This window comes from Triturus cristatus, chromosome 6 (genome assembly GCF_964204655.1).
Source record: "Triturus cristatus chromosome 6, aTriCri1.1, whole genome shotgun sequence".
NCBI classification, from domain to species: Eukaryota; Metazoa; Chordata; class Amphibia; order Caudata; family Salamandridae; genus Triturus; species Triturus cristatus.
In genome coordinates, this window is record NC_140589.1 from 1823381363 (window position 1) to 1823402276 (window position 20914).

Genomic DNA, 20914 nt, shown 5'->3' on the forward strand with positions numbered 1-20914 from the left:
CCAGTGGTGTTCCTCTGCTTGCGCTTTCGGAGCTGCTTTTTTTCTTTTAGGTGACGTGCTCCATAAGAGTACATGTGTTTGTGAGCCATCTCCTTTATACTACTCTGCATTGTTGCTAGCCCTCTCCTATCCGGATGCTTTTCACTCTTGTTTTGTTGCTTGCCTGTCCCACCGACCCACCTCCAACATTGTTGATACAACCCACCCCCTCCCACATTGTGGCATGCTTAACCCTTCTCAATCCGTCCCCTCCCGTGATGTTACTTACTTTCCCTATTACCTCAGTGTTGATTACTTGTCCAAGGCCCCTCATACCCCCACTCACATTGTTGCTTGCTTTCCCTGCCCACTCCCACATTGTTGCTTGCTTACCCCATCCCTCCCACCTCCCTTCTGCTTTGTTGCTGCGTGCCCCCTCCCTTCCACAGCTCTCCTACCCTCCTCTCATATTGTTATTCACTCTGACTGTTTTCCAGCACTTAATATAAACATGTTATATGTTCACAGGATTTCCTTGCTCTTGCCAGTCAAATCCTTGATGCTGACTCTGAGGATCTTTGGTCTCCAGGACATACTCAGCCACCACTCATGGGACCTGCACTCTTACAGTCGGTTGAAAATTTCACCAAACGTCTCCACCTTGATGAGGATAATATTGACATCACCCACCCAAATGTAGAGCTACATGGTTCAGTCTTTGGTGTCAATACAGTTAGAGACTACAACAAAACATTTAGCACAAATCCAAAGATTGATGTGCACATCAGTAAGAATACATTGTGGAAAACTCTTGTGGAAAACGGGAATATCACATTGACCAGTGTGATACTGAAAAACCTTGAAAGAAAACTGCCTCCAAATTTTGTGGGTGAACTGAGTAGCACAGACTTCTTCATTAACAGTCTCATATTAATAAACACCATAATGTCCAACAATGGAAGTGTCAGTCAGGCAGAGAGTGAAATGATGTTTGGACACAAAAACACAACAGAAGAAGAAAACAGAAAGGAGGAGGCACGTCACTGTGTGTTCTGGAACCACAGCATGCTTGGAGGTAAAGGTGCGTGGTCAGCTCAGGGGTGCCAAACTTTCCAACAAGATGCGAGCACTGTTTGCAGATGTGAGCACCTGACCTCTTTCTCCATCTTGTTGTCCATAGCCATCCTAACCCCTGATGCTGGTCTGGAACTTCTCAGCAAGTTTGGAACCTGTCTCTCCATTTTAAGTTTAATCCTTGGCATCACAATAGACATAAGAGAGTGGAAATTAGCTGCCACAAGCAAACTATCTAATATCCGTTATGTAACCTCGATCAATATCTCCGCGTCTCTGCTAACCTCTGACTTGTGGTTCTTTGCATCGTTTTACATGACTGAGAGCCACGCGAGTAATCTCTGCGTGACCGCTGCATTCTTCAACCACTTCTTCCACCTGGCAATGTTCTTCTGGATGCTTCTTCAAGGGCTTGTTTTATTTCACCAATTGTTATTTGTCTCACACCAGCTAGGAAAGCGATCCATCGCAATCATCATGGTATCAATTGGGTACCTGTGCCCACTCGCAATTGCTATATTTACACTTGGGGTTTATTACCCTCGTAAGTCATACATCAAGGATGGAACTTGCTGGCTTAATGAAGAAAGCGGAGCCTCGAATGTATTAGCCGTGCCAGTACTGATCATTTCCATGGTGAACATGATAATACCGGTGGTGGTCATCATGAGATTGGTTAGACCTTCATTGTCGGAGGAGCCCGAAGAAGACGACAAAAAAACATTGATCGCCATTCTGAGACCCCTTCTCACCTTCACAACAATTTTTGGTTTAACATGGGTTCTTGGTCTTGTGAATAACATTATCACAGTCCCTGCATTTTTCCTCTACCTGTTTACACTCCTAAATTCGCTCCAGGTTAGTCAAGTACTACTTTAATAATTTATACTGTTTTTTCATAAGTGGTAGAATGGTGACATGTTGGGCTTACACAAAACAGATAATGCAGTTCATTGGTTTACTTGATCATCATGTCTCTAAGTTCATACTTCAAAGACAAGGTAAATTTGAAACTGCAAGTAGATAACTTGTAGATGATTGGCCTTTGTATGTGGAAAATATTGCCCTCAATTAGTAGAGCGGAGGGGGGCTGGTGAGCCAATAGGGGGCGGAGGACCTTGAGTCGGGGTTGACCATTTACCGTACCCTATGAGGAGGTTCACAGCGAGCTCTAGTAACGCACTTCACTGTCTGACTGAATTAGTCTTTGGTTGTCGGGTTAACTTGCGGCACTCTTTCAAAACCTAGAGCTAATTAGAATCTTTTGTGCTGGACAAGGAGGTGGTATGGAGACAGTGAGGTCCAAGCCTCACCGTGTAGCATTTGTGTGTTATTAATTGTTAAAAGACCCCCATCTCCTATGGATTGGCTCAAAATTCCCTAAGTAGGAGACAATTATTTTGTCAAATAGTTTTTTGTCATTGTAATAAATGTAATGTTTATCGAGTCCATCAAATTTGGGATGTCCTTCCAGTAGAGATAAAGGAATTGAGAATCACTTTCAATAGCCATGCTAGAACTTGCTGATATTTGTGTAAACGTCGTGGTCGGAAGAATTTTGCTGGCTGAGTTCTAAATAATTTAGCTCTTACTTGGGAATCAGGAATCATGAAGTCTAGCTTCACAATCAGCAACCCACTAATCACTGGGAATTCCACCATATCACACCTCATTGGAGCCTTGGTAGAATCCCAACCCATGTTCCAGACAAGAAAAATGGCTACGGCTAATGTTGTCTCGTTCATGCTTCTGGGTGTTATCAATCACTTGAAGAGAAAAGCAAAACCATGATCTAACAACTGAGGCATGATTAAGTCCGAATCGTGTGACAAATTTCAGCTTAAACGAGTCTGGTCATTAATCAACTACATAATAGCAAATAGTCTAACCTTCAATTACTCCTTGTGAACGTGAATATAGAATATAAAATCTAGAAAATGTAGATTTAGAAATCTATAAGCGTTTGCTATAGCTAAATTGTAAGCTGAAAATATAGAAAGATCATGAGAGGGTTTCTCTGATTCCAATCATCTACATTATTTTGTCCATCACTTAGGTCTCAAGCTAAAAAGCAGCTGTAAAATTTATGAGAATAGCTCCGCAAGTCGATTTAGAGAAGAAAGAGATGAGGAAATGCATGGTTAATTTATTGACTTTAAGATCTTTTCAGCATGTGTGCCTCCTGAAATAGATTCACATCTATATTCAGATTCACTCATACAAAGATGTTATCTTAAGGTTGCCTGAAGTTTGACAGGAGTTGAATAGTGCCAACAACACAAATCCTCAAAAGAGAAAAGCTGGAATGGGTAAGGTAGTATAACCATACCTCCAAGCTCACATGCCACGATTAGAACCCCACATAATATTTTACAAATACAATACCATATTACATAATCTAGAATATCTGTAAAATCATAAAAGTAATCAAATTGGGTAAAAGAAACACTTCTTATTTGTATTGTATAAAAATGGCAGATACGTGTTAAAGCACAATATGGAAAACATAACAATTCAACTTTATGAATTAAGAGAATCAAACTTATCCATGGCCACAACGAGATACAGATTCTTGTATTATACAGCATTCTATGAAGAATTCTTCATGGTAAATAACAGCAGTAACCCAGATCTAAACTTCTATAGCTTGATTTCCAGTTACCTTCTTTTTCTTCTCGGCCAATCGAATGACTACATTCAAAGTGTCACCAAGTGAGGAACACACACTCTTAAGCTGCTCCATGATGGCCATCTTTACAACTAAAGATTGTTTAACACTATATTGAGGTCAACGATATCAACTGCAAGCGTGTGGATTATTATTTGGGGTGGGTGACTTCCCACCTCAAAGAACAATCACCACCTCTGTTACGGTGAACCCTCAAAGTCACTAAACTAACCTGAGCTCGTTCCCTTGTCACAGAGCAGACAGCCTGAAATTTGCGCGATGTGTAAAGTATTTATGCAGAACAAAAACAACATTAAAGCCAGAATGCAAACGATAAAAGTAGCATTTCGTAAATAAAAAAACAACAAAATGACAAAACTCTAGTCAGATGAATCGGAGATAGGTTTAAGTTTTAAGTTGAAATAGCAGCAAAACATCATAGTGCTGCAATGATAGGGAATGGTCGTAGCAGACTGGGACCTTGGTGCAATTTGAGGCTGACCGCGGTGGCTTTAGGTCAAATACAACAAACAGGTTTATTCTGGTCAAAGGTGTTACCATTTCACTTAGTCTCTTAAGTCTCAAGCACCTACAGGAGTACACTTTAAGAGCCCCCCAGGACCCCAGCAGAGGCACTTAGAGCTTCTCAGGGTGTCAAGCACAGGCCAATAGCAGTGTCCAGTCCAGCTGCCCCTGGTCAGCTAGGGATTTCCAGAAAAAGCCCTCTTGCAGCTTTTTGTCTCCCTGTAGCCAAACAGAAGGCCAGCCAGTGGACCCCTGGAGTCCAATTCTTCAAACTGGGTACATGAGGGGGGAAGGTCCAGTCCTTCATGGCTCCTCTGAGGTCACAGACATCAGGTCCTGTCCTCTCCTGACCTTCCACAGGGCCACAAAGTGTTCTGAAGAGGGTGCCAGGCGATGCCACATTTATGCATGGCACTTATTTGTGCGTGGGGTGACACCTGACCTCTTTCTAAACCATGGGGTAAAAGTTCCCAGGGATAGGCATGCCCACTTTTGCAGCAGCCTGTGTCTGTTCTACTGCAATCAACCCCACAGTGCCCATCACTCATAAAATCTAAAATGATGAAATCCTTCTCCTCATGTGCAGCTGCAGAGCCTGTGTGCCCACCAAGCAGAGTTGCCGGGTAATGAGCATACCCTCCTTTATGGTTACCACAAACCAGTTCTGGGTTTGGTGCCTGCTTCACTGGGTGAACAAAGGAAGGGGGCTGCCCAGGTCTGTGCTAAAAGTTGCGTGTGACAGGGGAGGCCTCTTTGAAGTGTGTTACGTTTCTGATTCCACCCTAAATGGCCCCCGGCAAGGGGATCAAAAACATCTCCCCACACCCAGGCCTTTGTCTCTGCTCTGGGAGCAGTTTTCATACGTCATTCAGAGCCATTCACTAGCTGGTTGACAGTTGGAAAGTTTATTTATTAAGAAGCAGACGCCACGATTGAGTTGGGCTTTTAATAAATATTTAAAAAGTTGTCAAATCATTTATCTAGCTGGTCCCTACCCTGAAATAGCAAAAAGTAATAATTTACATTTCTTCCCAGTTTTTGTGGGCTACACGGCCTACTTTTGGGAGACTTATTAATATTTAAAAGGAAGGATGTTACCTGTTAAAAGGATTTATTTTGACAAGTCGAATTGCAGTTTTTTCACTGATACAGGCCGACTACAATGGTAGCCCTGAAGTCATGTTTGCACTGCCACTGTAGAGGATGGCAGAATAGGTGCTGCAGTCCACGAATGGCATTTAACTTTCAGGTCTTGGGTACACTATGCACCATATGTGGGGGACTTATAGGCAAATTAAATATACCAATTACAAGTATGCAGTTTCGACCATGTTTAAAGGGGGAGCACAAGCACTTTACTCTTTGGTAACAGAGGTAGAGTGCACAGAGTTCTGAAGGCAGCAAAACACAGAGGGAAAAATCTGGGAGGAATTCACCCAAAAGATAGTAATTTCCTACATTGACCTACAATAATATTGCATCCAGCACTTACCTTACTAATATATAATTGTAGTAGATATATGGATATTATTACTCCCACTTTGCCTGTCTCACACTATTAACTATTATATTCACCTTTTGTATGTACGTTTGCATGTAGTGGTTATGTCGATGTAGTGGATGTTATAATATTGACATATGAAATAACACGCAATGTATAGGGGTACATCACTTGAAAGTGGGCTTAGCTGGTAAGAGTATCTTACTGTCCTAACTGGTCTCTCTCCTTTTTTGGGGGGGTTTGCGCTGTGTGCGCTAGTCACAGATCTAAATGACATTTTGTGTGTGCGTTTGGTAAAGCTGGCGTTGACAAAAGAGTGGGGCTGCATCTTAAGGCACACTGGGCATGCTTTCAGAAAATATACTTTTTACACACGCATGGACATGAATTTCAAGGAGGTTGGGGCTGTGTTTTAAAACTTTGTGACTTGGGCCGGTTAAACGTTAAACTTCGCCTGTGATTGTTTTTTTTTTTTGCAGTTTTATATAACGCGAACTCGACTCGAATGTATTGGAGTCCTTTACTTGAGCACCAGTTACATTATACAAGGACCGGGCTTTAAGTGGGCCGGGTCTCACAGGTGCTGAGCACCGGCAGTTTTTTAAAGGGGGCCTCGAAACGGGTCTCTATCGGGCTCTGTTTTTTGCCCTGGCACAGGCGGTCCGTTTTTTTCCAGACTGCAGTGACAGCAGGCACATTGATGTGCGCTGCTCGATCAATCAATCAGTCAATCAGGGAATTGTAAGAGCGCTACTCATCCAAGCGGGTCTTAAGGTGCTGGTGGAGGGGGGGGGGTCTGCAGTTCTGTTCAGTCAAAGAGCCAGGTCTTGAGAGCCTTCCTGAAGGTGTTCAGGGAGGGGGCGCGTCTGATGTCAATCGGGAGCTCATTCCAGGTCTTGGCCGCGATGTAGTTGAAGGCTCTTCTCACACTGCTCACTTCTCACTAGTGGAGGCTTCTGCATGAAGCCATGCCAGGTGAGCGTTGTTGGGGATTGTTGGGGAAGGGAAATTCTTTAAAAAGACTCGTTTTCTCTCTGGATTTCCCTTTTCTTTTTGAAACTCAGGAGCAGCAACATCGCCTTGGTGTCACTAGGGCTTTAAGCGGAAGCTTTTTCAATATTATATACAAGCCATATTTGCTGCTTATTTATCTTATGCAACTAACAACCATTGACAAAGCCAATAGTCCTGACTTGTTGCAGGTATGATGTCACTTGTTGAATCATATATCTGGATGCAATGACAGAAATAGCAAATACAAGTCGGGCAGCACACTATGCTAAGCACAGATTTTTAGCTGACGTGTTTAAGCCACGCCCTTGATTACATTAGCCACGCCCCTTTAGAGACCCCCCCAGTTTTTTCATCCCACTTAAAGCCCTGCACAAAGACACATTCATTTTTGGATAAAGAAGGTGCTTAGAGGATTATGGCCACATTAATAGGGCTTTGCCGGGGAATGAGGGCAGGGGGCTGGAGCTCTGTAAGTAGTGGTGCCAACGGGGCCCAGCAAGCATCACACTTTGCAAAGCGTGGACAGTTTTTAAAAGTTTCGAAAACTTGTGAATTGAGCGGAATTTGCAACTTATCACAGTACGAACTGGGAAAGATGTACTGTTGGTGGCTTGAGAGAAGCAGGACTCATGTTTGACAGAGAAGGTAACTGAGGGACAGGGAGAGCAAATAGATTGCTAAAAATCAAATTGCAATGCCAAGCAGGGCAGCTGGACTTGAATGAATGAGAGGAAAGCGCAAAACGGCCGCCCTATGCATCATGGCGCTAGAAAACTGATAGACTGAAAGACAGGAGTGGGCCACGAACCCAGGTCCACGGACCACACTAGGCTCCCTAGCTCGTACACCAGCTCTTCCCTAAGACCCAAAACATATATTTCTTTTTTAATAATATTTTACTGCCAAAAAATGTAAACGGCAGGATTTTGAGTTCTGTTGATTTTACATAGGGGGAAATTCATCATATTAGAAGGTCTCCATGAGTTTGAGGTAAATCCCTGAGAGGGATATTTGCCCAAAGGGCAGATTTGCTGATGTATGCCCAAGTGATGAACAGCTTTGGCCGCAGGGTTTTGGACATTGTCTGACGTCACCAATGACAGTGACGTCAAGACACTGTTAAGATTCAGTGTCAGCGCCCGCATTCCCTGTGCCATGGCTCGGCTGTGGTACCTCCTTGGGCTGGGGCCAGGCATGGGCAGTGTGGGCAGCTGCCCAGGGCTTCGCACACAGCCCACCAGCATGAGCCCCGCACAAGTGCAACACACCACCAAACCTCTTGTGCCTCTGTAGACCCCATTAAAGAAAGGTGTCTGTTTGCAATTGGGCTTACGGGAGGGGGCCCTCCCTGGGCCTCTCAGGGATGCTGTAGGGTGGCCTGGGGAGGAGACACTTCATCTTGTGCCAGTTGCAAGGAGGCATAATTGCAGGTGTATCCTGGCTGCCCATTGTCAGCACTTTACCGTCTGCACAGTTTTAACTCTCAGCCCCCAAGATATTCTCACACCTTCAGCCCGATATGAGCTGTGAAAGAGATGCTTTTAGGAGGCAGAGAGGGGAGCTGCGGCCCAGGAGGAGTCTTCACATAGCAGCTTCAGGAGCCCTGAATGTGTCACTTATGTAAATTAGAGAGGCCTCGCACTTCCCCCTTCGCCCGGGGCCCCAAAAATCCTAGAACACGCCCTGCATCCTTGCACGAGGCAGTGATTTACATCCTTCCTGCTGTTTCCACCTTGTTGCAGGAACTTTGCTGATAATGTGTCTTGGTGGCAAACGCCCATTACTGAACTGGGTCACATGGGGCCAGAGTCTCCAAAGTCACACACACCCGTCAGAATTTCTATGTTACTACCCAGTCAGTTGGGATTTCAGTCTGCAGGCGAGGTTGGCGTTACATTTATGACGCCGCCCTGATAGCACCAGATTTCACATAAATACGGCCACATTGCAGAAAAAGTTATTTTGTCAAAGGAGCTACATTTTTCCTTTAACCATATGATAGGACTCCAGTTTATACAGTCCTAGAAACACAACCAAAAGTAACTCCACCGATTGCATGGTGCACGTCTCTGGACTCTCTGGTGTTCTCTAGTGAAAATATCATAATTTTGATGTGTTCAACCACATATAGCCACAAGCTGACCCGGTTTGACATGCTACCCATGTATGCAAGCGCCTCAGCGCCCCATCAAAGGCATAGTAAGCGCTACATAAACTTTGCAATAAAATCCAATCCAGTGGCTCCTTCATGCTTGATTTTATTTTTGCTCAGCTATATTCACATTTACTAAGCATGCTTAAAACCAATAGGCCTAGCGTGTGTATTAATTAATAAAGGTGTCTGTATTTTGGCAATGCATGATGGATGAAGAGTGTGGTGGGTGGGCTCATGGTTGGATGAAGGACAGCATGACATGAGGGAGGAGGAATGGTAGCCCGGTGAGCGTGAGCTGGTCTGAATCAGCGAACGTGAAGATTGATGGATGGATGGATGGATGGTTGAACGAAGGCGGAAGGGCCAGTGGATGAATGAGTGGGTGTGCGGATGGATGACTGGGTGAGAGAATGTTACAGATGAATGGATGCACGAATGGGAGTGTAAGGAAAGACACCCTGCTAGTAGTGCTAGCTAAACCTGCTGAGTTTTGCATCTTACTGACCTTGGCTGCATTTTTTACTAGGCTTAGACCATCAGACTTTTCTATGAAGGTAAGACAGGCCATTAACCTTAAAATCTAGTTTTGTGAATGTATATATAATACTACTCACTATTTTAAAAACAGTGCATTAATTGTATGACGAGCTACGTGTCTTTTTAATGCCACGGCTAACGTGGTTGAAATAATCACACATTGCTAAAAGATGAATAAAAGGTTTATTCAATAAGCACATGGATTCTCCAAGCACGCGCACTGTCAAGGGTCATATCAGAACTCTAGACAGAGGATTCCAGAGGTGATGCCACAGGAATGGAATACGCCACACAATGCAGCACACACAGAAACATCAAAAGCGAGGAGAAATAAAGCATTTCTCCTCGCTTCACCTGGTCTTAATTTTGGCGCTGCCTCTATCTACGTCACCCTTGTAAATATGGGAGCAGCGTCAAAATCAATGGGTGTTGCAGCAGAACGTCCACCGCAACACCCATTGACCGCCCCTTTCACGCTAAGTGTAGCATGAAAGGGGGCCTTATTTACAAGGCGGCTTTATGTCTCTTTGTAAATAAGGCAAACAGTTTATCGCCACATGAACGTTGCTAAAGTGACGTTCCTGTGGCGATAGGGCCTTGTAAATATGCCCCACAGTCTCCTCTGTCCCGATCTCCTTTCTCCAGTTTCAGAAATGTCAGCAAAACATTTCCACTGTTTGCTAAAATAACATCAGCTCCATCTTGTGCACAGGAATACTTACTACTCAATTTTTGCTTCTCTTTTTTTGGCCTTAGGACTCTTTGCATTTTACCACTGCTAACCAGTGCTGAAGTGCATGTGCCCTCTCCACTGAACATGGTAAGATTGTCTTACACCCAACTGGCACATTTAAATTACTTGTAACTCCAGAGTAAACTTGTTCTACATGTACCCAGGGTCTGTAAATTAAATGCTGTTAGTGGAACTGCAGCGTGGATTGTGCCACCCACTTAAGTAGCCCTTTTAAACATGTCTCAGGCCTACTATTACAGCCTGTGTGTGTAGTTTTAAACTAGTATTTCGACCTGGCGAATAAACCTTTTGCCAGGCATAAACCTTCATTTTTCATACATATAAGTCATCTCTAAGGTACGGCATAACCAGCGTGTCAAAGGGTACAGAGGGACAGAGAGGGTTTTCTGGTCAAAGCAAAGTGTTTTTATTGTATCTGCACTACAAGGACAACACAAGGGTTTCAGCAGCTTCCGTCTTCTCTCCAGAGGAAGTGGCGTGGATTTCTCTTCGTCAGTCCGTATGGATGAGGTACCTCAGGGATTAGCCCGACATAGAAAATAAATAAAAGAAAACACGAGTTTTAGGGAACCGATACGTTTGACGTGCTGGGCAAAAGGGAAAAAGGGAGTGAGGGGAGATCACCCGTAAACCACCACCGAGTGTATTCCTGGTCTAAAACCAAGTTAACTGTTCCTCAGGATCGGAGCCCATTACACGGAGATTGGTCACCCTTCTCCCTCCCTGCTTACGGAATCTCTTCCAGCAAGCCTTCCCTTCCTGAACCACTCCTGGATATGGCCACGTACCTCGGATAGCCACACTCCTCCTGGAGCGAGGCCGGTCAGCTGGTGATGCCGGATAGGGTCCGGCTCCCTGCTCTGCTCTTCTGGATCCCGGCGTCCTGTTGTTTTGTACGATGTTCTCTCCCGGCTCTCGGCCACCGGCGCAGCTGGTCGCGTCGTATCTCTGCCACTCCTCCACTCTGAATAGTCTGGATAGGGACTCTCTCCATCTTCCGACCCATGACGGACTTCTTCCTTCCACACAGGGTTCATTAAAAAGCTGGTCTCCTCTGTCACGGCGACGCTCATTGGAGCATGTGACGGGGTCACATGACACGAGGCAGGTTCCAGAAAGTATGGGGAATTAAAGGGCTCAACACCATCTCCTTTTGTGGGTGACTGCAATAAGAACACAGGGTAAATGTAAGGAGGTAAGGGGTCACCATCTCTTTCTTCCATGTCCAGGGGTGGCCCATCGTGACACATCCCCCCCTAGCCAGTTCACGTTCGGGGGACTGGGTCACTCTAGAAAGAAAGTCAGCATTCCCGTTTGAGGTACCCTTACGGTGCAGAACCTCAAAAGAAAACGACTGGAGGGAGAGGAACCACCGTAGAACACAGGAGTTATTCCCTTTATAGCGGCTTAACCAGAGGAGAGGGGCATGGTCCGTGCACAGTATGAAGGGAGCGCCTTCGAGATAATAACGTAACTTGTCTACCGCCCATTTGACAGCAAGGCACTCCTTCTCAATGATGGGGTAATTCTTCTCCCGGAGAAACAGCTGTCTACTAATGAAGAGGACCGGGAGTTCCAGACCATCATTTGAGATTTGAGATAATACGGCACCCAGACCCGAGTCCGAGGCATCGGTCTGAAGGATGAATGGTTTTGTGAAATCCGGGGACACAAGAATAGGGCTGGAGGGGATTGCCTGGTTGAGCTCCTGAAACGCGTGGCAGGCCAAAGGGGAGGGGTTGTGTATCTCTTAGGCCCCGATGTTCTTCTTAAGGAGTTCTGTCAGAGGGGAGGCTATCTCGGCGTAATGGGGGATGAATCTACGATAGTACCCCAGGAGGCCTAAAAACGCCCTAATCTCCCTTTTTGTAGTGGGGAAAGGGGTGTGGGTGATAGCCCTGATTTTCTCCTCCAGCGGCTCGATAACCCCATTTACCAGGAGGTACTCCAGATAGAGGACCTTTTGATAGCCGAGCCGGGACTTCTTGGAGTAACATGAAGTCCGGCGTCTGCATGGGCCTGGAGGACATTCCGACAATGCTCTAGATGTTTATCCCAATTTGGACTATGTATGACTATATCATCCAAGTAAGCAGCAGAATAATCCCGGTGGTCCCGTAAAACCACATCCATAAGTCTCTGGAAGGTGGCGGAAGCACCGTGAAGGCCAAAAGGGAGAACAGTAAACTTGTATAATCCTGAAGGGGTAGTAAAGGCTGTCTTGGCTTGGTCCTTTAGGGACAGGGGTACCTGCCAGTATCCCTTGGTGGGGTCCAATGTTGTTATATACTGGGCCTCACCTAACCGCTCTATCAATTCATCAACCCTCAGTAGAGGATATGAATCAACCTTTGTGATAGCATTCACCGCGCTAAAATCAATACAAAATCTCACAGAGCCATCAGGTTTGGGTACCAACACTATGGGTGACGGCCAGTTACTATGAGAGGGACGGATGACACCCATGGCAAGCATTTTGGTGATTTCCTCCTCAACAGCCGTTCTCCGAGCTGCCGGAATACGGTAGGGAAGTTGTCGGATCACCTTCCCAGGTTCTGAGGGGATGCAGTGTTCCACTAAGTGTGTAAGACCTGGGGTGTTGGTAAATATGTGTGTTAAGGAAGACAGTAATAGTTCTAATGCCTCTCGTTGGGGGTTGGAAACGGCCTCGCTGATGTTTAAATCGGGGAGAGTGTTGACTGACTTATTGGTTTCAGGGGTGCCCAGAAGGACAGTTGATGGAGGTGGGCCTAACCATTTTTTCCGAAGATTTATATGGAAGATCTGGTTTTTCGTTTTGCTCAGTCATAAACGATAATTGGTCAGTCCTATCTTCTCTATCACTTCGTAGGGACCTTTCCACTAGGATCGAGTTTTTGGGAGGGATGACGGTAAAAGCACCAGCACCCAGTCGTGGACTTGTAGGTGCCGCCACCTCTTCTCTTTGTCATAAAAGGTCTGCTGACGTGTTTGGGCCTTCTCTAAATTGGCATGGGCGAATTCACGTAGCTTGTTGAGACGCAAGCGTAGGCCTTGGGTGTAAGTCCAACAGGGATCGATTCTCTTCGGGGTCCTCCCACTCCCATGCCTCTTTGATCATTTCAAAAAGGGTGCGGGGTTGCCTCCCGTACAGCAGCTCAAAGGGAGAGCATCCTAGGGTGCTCTGGGTCTGACAACAAATGATGAACATGGCCAAAGGCAGAAGTGCGTCCCAATCGCCCCCCTCCGCTGTCATCATTTTCTTTAAGGTTAGTTTGATGGTGCCGTTATACCTTTCACACAAACCATCCGTTTGTGGATGATAGACAGATGTTCTTATCTGGGTGATATCGATGGATTTACACACCTGCCGCATCAGACGGGAAACAAATGGGGTGCCTCGATCCATGAGGATCTCGCAGGGAAACCCCACTTGGGAGAATAGTGCCACCAGTTTCTCGCAAATAGTGGCGGTATTGGGGGTGCGTATCGCAAAGGCTTCGGGGTACCTGGTGGCATAATCAATGATAACCAGGGCATAGACATTCCCTTTTTTTTACCTTGGTAATGGTTCTATGAGGTCCATCCCCACTTGTTCAAATGGTTTCCCAATAATGGGGAGGGGCTGTAGGGGCACGGCAGGTGGGCAATATGGATTTTTCTTCTGGCATATCTCACACTCCTGGCAATACCTAATGGTGATAGCGTGTATGCCAGGCCAGTAGAAATGTTTTAATATGGTTTGGCTTGTTTTCTGGGCCCCGGTGTGCCCAGCTATGAGATGGCTATGGGTGAAGAACAGCACTTGGTTTCTGAAAGATTGGGGAACGAGTAGCTATTTCGGGTCGGAGGGACCCCCTTTTCTATACAGTGGGTCTTGCTCCACCATGAAGGTGGGCTATGTATCAGGGGATGGTGTGGGAGAGAACGCTTGTTGCCACGCTATCTTAAGCGTGGGATCGTTCTTCTGGGCATATCGGAAATGGTGATCTCCTTGCCAGGGAGCTTGAGTAAGAAGGACAGCGGTTCTCTTAAGTGAAGTCTTGAGTTTCTGGGTGAGGAGAGACATGAAATCGGGGTTATCTGTCCCTAGTATTAATTTTTCTGGCAGTGTAGGGAGGACCCCCACAGTGACCTGTACTTCCTTACCCTCCGGTAACCTGACTTTAACTTAATCAAGGGGATAATCCTTTATGTCCCCATGGACACAGCGAATGGGTACTTGTTGTCTCGGGTGTATGCTTTTAGGACCGACCACGGCTGAGTGGATGACCGACTGTCTACAGCCGGAGTCAAGTAGAGCTCTGACATGGATCCCATTAATCACTAGACTTACATAGAAGCATGTCCCAAGTTCTTCTGTATACAAGACATGTTTGGGTAGGTAGCTGACATCCATCGGCTCCTCTGTGTTTTTCTTCTGGGGGCAGAGACGGGCTATGTGCCCCCAGGCCCCGCATTCGAAACATTGAGGTCCTTTTGTGGCCACTATTTCAGGTTTAACAAAGTGGGGTTTCGGTGTTTCAAGGGGCTTTGGGTATTTTCTTTCTGGTTTGGCTGGGTTGGAGCGCAGGGTTTTATCGCCTTCCCATAGGCCAGGGTTTGGTTAAGCCCGGGCATACATGGTTGCCATTTCAACTGCCTGCTCTAAAGATAGGTGAGTGTGCTGTTGGAGCCATTTTTGAGTAGAAAAAGGAAGAGCCTCCATAAATTGTTCGAGATATATGAGTGACATTATCTCCTCTTTGGTTCTTTCGTGGGGCTGTAGCCATTTATCCGCAGCCATCTTCAACTTAAAAAACAGGGTCTTGGGACTGTCCCCTGGGCATCCCTTCTCTTTTCGGAAGCGCACACAATATGCTTCCGCATCCATTCCCAGGTGTTCTAAGATGATCTCCTTTACTTCTTTGTATGGAGTGTTGCCCTGGGGATTGGCAACTTGAAAGCCGCCTGTGCCTCGCTGCTCAGTAGTGGAGCCAGAAAGAAAGGCCATTTCTGTTCGGGCCAACCCGACGCTTTCGCAGCGCGCTCAAAATTCAAAAGAAACACTTCCGGGTCATCCCCGGGTACGTATTACTGAAGGGCCACAGTGGGAAAACTACCCTGAGTTCCAACCCGGGTAAAGGGGGACAGGTCCTGTCTCTTAGACATCTTTTGGAGATTCTCCAGGTGTTGGGTAATGGAAGTGGTGAACATTTCCATATCGGCTTGGGCCGCAGTCATCTGCCTCTCCACAGCCCATTCAAGTTTCTCTTGTCCCCGTATCAGCTGTTGTATGAGGTTCTCCATTTCAACAGTTCAATGGAGATATACCTGCATTCTCCAACACGTGTCAAAGGGCATAGAGTGACAGAGAGGGTTTTCTGGTCAAAGCAAAGTGTTTTTATTGTATCGGCACAACAAGGACAACACAAGGGTTTCAGCAGCTTCCGTCGTCTCTCTAGAGGAAGTGGCGTGGATTTTCTCTTCGTCCGTCCGTATGGATGAGGGACCTCAGGGATAAGCCCGACATAGAAAATAAATAAAAGAAAACAGGGACCCGATACGTTTGGCATGGTGGGCAAAGGGGAAAAAGGGAGTGAGGGGAGATCACCCGTAAACCACCATCGAGTGTATTCCTGGTCTAAAACCAAGTTAACTGTTCCTCAGGATCTGAGCCCGTTACACGGAGATCGGTCACCCTTCTCCCTCCCTGCTTACGGAATCTCTTCCAGTAAGCCTTCCCTTCCCGAACCACTCCCGGATACGGCTACGTACCTCGGGTAGCCACGCTCCTCCAGGAGCACGGCTGGTCGGCTGGTAATGCCGGATAGGGTCCGGCTCCCTGCTCTGCTCTTCTGGATCCCGGCGTCCTGTTGTTTCGGACGACGTTCTGTCCCAGCTCTCTGCCACCGGCGCAGCTGGTCGCGTCGTATCTCCGCCACTCCTCCGCCCCAGATAGTCTGGATAGGGACACTCTCCTACTTCCGACCCACAACGGACTTCTTCCTTCGACACAGGGTTCATTAAAAAGCCGGTCTCCTCTGTCACGGCGACGCTCATTGGAGCATGTGACGGGGTCACATGACACGAGGCAGGTTCCAGGAAGTACGGGGAATTAAAGGGCTCAACACCATCTCCTGTTGTGGGTGACTGCAATAAGAACACAGGGGAAATGTAAGGAGGTAAGGGGGGCGCCATCTCCCTCTTCCATGTCCAGGGGTGTCCCATCGTGACACAGTCCCTATGGCAGAATGCTGTGTATCTAAAAAGTTGGAGATGCACTTTTAACTTATACTTGTCATGGGCCTTCTCTGACTTGATGGGGGGGGGGGGGAGTTGTCATCTTCCACACTTGCACATCACAAAAGCTCTGCCTGGGCATACCCGAAACAGTTTGACACTAGCCTTTTATGACACCAGACAAGCTGGAGCCAGGTCAGGGAGGCAGGAAAATCCAAACAACTCTGGTGGTGTAAACCTTCAGAACCTTCTCCTACTTCAAAGTGGCACATGGTATAACGATTGGGCCCTCAAACCCAACTCCTCAGTATACCTCTAAACCTGTGGAAGACTCAGAATGCCTGCTGTGCTTCTCTGCAAGAAAGATTGCTACTCTGTGGACCTCCTGCCCTGCTGCTTGAGTGAAAGGACTGGACCTGTATCTTGAACCCAAGACCACCAGAGTGACTTCAAGGACTAGTAGGCTGGCCTCCTGATCAGAGGCTTGGGGGCAGAAAGTCTCCAATCTCCTTGAACCCAGCACCTGGACTCTGCCTGCTGTGAGTCCTAACCCCCAAGTGGTGCCACCCCAGTCCTGGACCCTTGGAAGTGAGACTGAAAGTGCTGTGCCAGGCCAGCTTTGGACAGAACTGACGCAACGCATCTCCTCGCAGGTTCGCTTCAGAACCATGCAGCGTGATGCATCCTCGAGGCCGTACTTTGATTCACATTTTGCAGTCTCCTCGGAACCACTGCTGTGTGACGCATCCTTGACACAAACCTTCGCATCGCAAGCCCTCATCAATGTCATCCTCGACAATGATGCAGGACTTCGCATTGCTGCCCCACAGCTTCTTTGGAACCGCCGCTGCGTAACTCATCCTTAATGCCGGAGTTTGATTCACAAGCCCCTCATCACCGGCATCCTCCACAACAACGGACTCCGTATCACAGCACTGCAGCTCCTCAAACCACCTCTGCACAATTCATCCTCCACACAGGATCTCACAACACTCTGCAAACCAGGATTTAAGGTACTTTATTCAGCATTCCTAACTTGGTCCCTGTATCCGGCCAGCGCTTGATCGTTTTTGGCCTAAATTTGTGACTTTATCCTGGTCCGGCACAATCAGATAACCACAGTTGGTACGTTGTGCTTGTAGGCACTGTGTTTACTGACATATTTAAAATTGCATATCTCCTGTTCTACTGATGTTTGTTGTTTTGGTCTCACATAATTAATTACATTTTACCCTATTTTTCTAAATTGGTATGGTGTTTTCACTTTCTTACTGTTTGAAATGCTGCATAAATACTTTACACACTGCCTGTAAGTTAAGCATGCACACTTTGTGCCAAGCTACCAGAGGGTTAAACATAGGTTAATTTGGGATTCCCTTGTGTTTCAACCTGATAGAGATTGTGGTTGCTGCTTGAGTCGGGGTTCAGCCCCCTCAACCAGTAATCCAATTTCCAACAGGGCTCCATTACTCTGTCTCAGTTAAACGCACAGTGCATGTATCACACAGGTCACAAACATGCACAATGTACAATAATGACTTTAGCTCTAGGATCTGGATTAGCGCATAGAAGCAAACTTTACCTGAGTGGGCCTATAGGCCTCCACTCCAATGGCAAAGATAAAAAGGTCTGCCCACAACTATGGATTCACACGGAAAACACAGTGTGATCTAACCACTGAATTACATGCTAAACCCATGACAGGGACAGTAGTTCGTTGTCAGTCAAATAAGGGCATGTTTGGTGCACCCCTCAAAGTCACAAATGGGTCTGGGTCTTCAGTCATGGATAGGACAGGCCTAGGCCTCTGTACACACACTAGATTAGTGAGATGCTAGGGTCAAAAACAAACAAACTGATAATAGATACTCAGAGTCAGACACTCAGAGCAAGGAAATACTATATCTGTACACCATGCAGGGTCCCGTCCCAATATCTCTCATTTTGTCTCAACTGTCCAAATGGTGATCATTGCTCTGGGGTATAATCAGGGCCGGACTGGCCATTGTGGGCACCGGGTGTTTCCCCGGTGTGCCGCCAGGGTGGGGGCCGGTTTTGGGCCCCTGGGGGTCGTTTTTGTTACCGGGGTCAGCAATATTGCCCCCCTGTAACATAATCGGCCGAAACCGGCCCTCGCAAACAGCTCAGCTGCACCACCCCCCTCCCAACAGGGGGGGGGCGGCCGAGCAGGTTGCGAGGGCCGGTTTCGGTTCTCAGTCCGGCCCTGGGAATAATCATTGAAGGGCATTAATTTACCTGCTTTTATGAGCACCATCTTAATGACACCGTTTTGGAACTATTGTCAAGAACTGGTTCTGATCTGATTCTGCACTTTGGTGTTCATGTTGGATAGACATTTCAATTCTTTATGGTATACATATTTGAAGTTCTTTAGCAGTTTGAAAGTTTTTGTCATCATAATTCTATTTATGTATTTAAAGATGGGTCTCATATTTATAAAGGAGATAGTTTGTTTACCAGTGGACATGCAATGAGTGTTTATTGCCTAACTGCAATAAGAAGAAATGTTGTCCTTTTGAAATTAGACGGTCATGTTACAGGGACGTTTATATTAATTTCCCGTAGGTTAGAGAAGGGCTATCCACCGGTGTCTGATGCATTCTTGGGGTCTGGACATTTCTATCTCTTATATCATATTACCTTGATGGTTACCAATAACTAATTGGATCATAGCTTCATAGTAGGTTAAAGCAGTATTTGGGTGGTCACAGATTTCCTATTAGGGAATGGGTCCTTTGTTCATTAAGCAGTAGACTGTGTAGTTCTTCCAATTCATTCAATCGTGAGTAAACAGCATCAAACATATGAATCCGCCTCACTTCCTTCTGTCTTGGTTTCTTTTCTGTGATGCCTCCCCTTACGTCTGTTGTGACTTTACCCAAAACCATCCCTTTTCTTTGCTCAGATGTCAGATTAAAAAGGGGTACACGCTAGGTGCTGAATGAAGTGACCCGATTAGGGCCAGCCAGGTTACTCGCGACCACCTCACAGCCTTCCAAGAAATGAAGAGTTGTTGAGACAGTAGAGAAATCAAGTTATTTATTAGTATTTTGCGCTCGAGCGGAGTCCAGTCAGATTAGCCTCCTTAGATGCTCCTGAGGGGACTGACTTCAGAACACGTGGTAAATCATAATATGCATTTTCAACACCCCTAAAGACCCGCCCAGACTGGAAATTTCTAGCTCGGGCACTGATGAACAAAGGAGGTACAGAAGGGTAAGCTACCACCTGCAGAACGGGTTCATGTTATCACATTCTCAAGGTTGTCTTGTTCAGGCTCAACACTCTCTAGTGTGGGAGCAAGGCTATGGGAAAGGAAAGGCAGGTGAAGGCAGAATAAGCTATTCATTAGTACGTTAGGATTCAACCTTGAATACGACAAGAAGGAGTAACTCGAAGCAGCTTTTTACTGAGGCAGACAGTTCATCAGACAGAAGCTTACTTTCGATCACAGTGCAAAATGGCGGCTAAAGACAAAATGGCACCGCAAATGCTAACTTAACTAGCACAATGCTAGAAGGAGTCGACTAGACTCATTTGCAGTCCAACAGTGCCCTAGACCACAGAAACCTGGTCTGGGGGCTCATCTATTTAACACGGAGGCTTGGCAGTGAACTTGCATAATTATCAGAAAAAAACCACAGATAGAAAGCATGCTCTCCATGGCCCTCTAGGATTCTTTTGGTATCAACATTACATCTACCTTCTATGCCAGAACGTTTGCATAAAAATGTTAGTAAGTAGTTGAAACCCAATAGAGCCTTCATCCCCTTCCACCTAGAAATCTAACATATCTTTGAGATCTCTCTTTGGGCAGTTTCACCTCTATAGACCAACTAAAACCCCTTCATTTCATCTACCAGTACATCTATAAAACCACATATAGGCGGACCTTTCGACCGGCACATAGAGGGTACAGCACACTGTTATGGCTTTGACAATAGTTTCAAACATGTTAATAACTTCTGCATCTCTACGACTTTATTGCCTCTGTGAGTATGTGAGTAGAGAACATGAATCAAACAGTCAAACTCTTTCTTTCCCCTATGTAGGGTGTCATTATTTTGGTGTTTGGCATGCTAATGAACGAAAAGGTAAGTGCCATTTCTTTAATCTTGGCATCTCTTAAAGAGGCTTATTTTCTCAGAAATTATGCACTTGTTTTGTTTAGCATATGTGCACGGATGAATTTCTTTCGTTCTGGTGTATAAAGTTATGTCAGCTTTCTGTGTTGGTGAAACAGAATTAGAGTAAGACCGTGGGTCATTGGTGGTTCTGGGCTAAGAGATATCTGCTTTCAATAAGTGGGTACTGTTGGACCCAGCAGTGTCTGGTTGGCTGAAGGGATGCCCCCAGCCAGGCAGAACTACCGCTCCCGTCAAGGGCAGGTGATTACACTCACTGTATAACAAGATGGAAGATAACCAACCCCGCCTCCCATACACTGGGCCGCATGCGTCCAAATTAACTCTTAGTCTGGGTCCT

General features: G+C 46.2%; 1 protein-coding gene across 1 annotated transcript in view; it reads left to right on the plus strand.

Moving 5' to 3' along the window:
- LOC146822100 (adhesion G protein-coupled receptor F3-like) overlaps positions 1-20914 on the plus strand; it is a 166197-nt gene that overhangs the window by 129529 nt on the left and 15754 nt on the right. The window contains exon 8 of the mRNA XM_085609965.1: positions 508-1911. Coding sequence (XP_085466091.1) covers positions 508-1911 — 1404 coding nt within the window. The remainder of the gene's footprint in view (positions 1-507; positions 1912-20914) is intronic.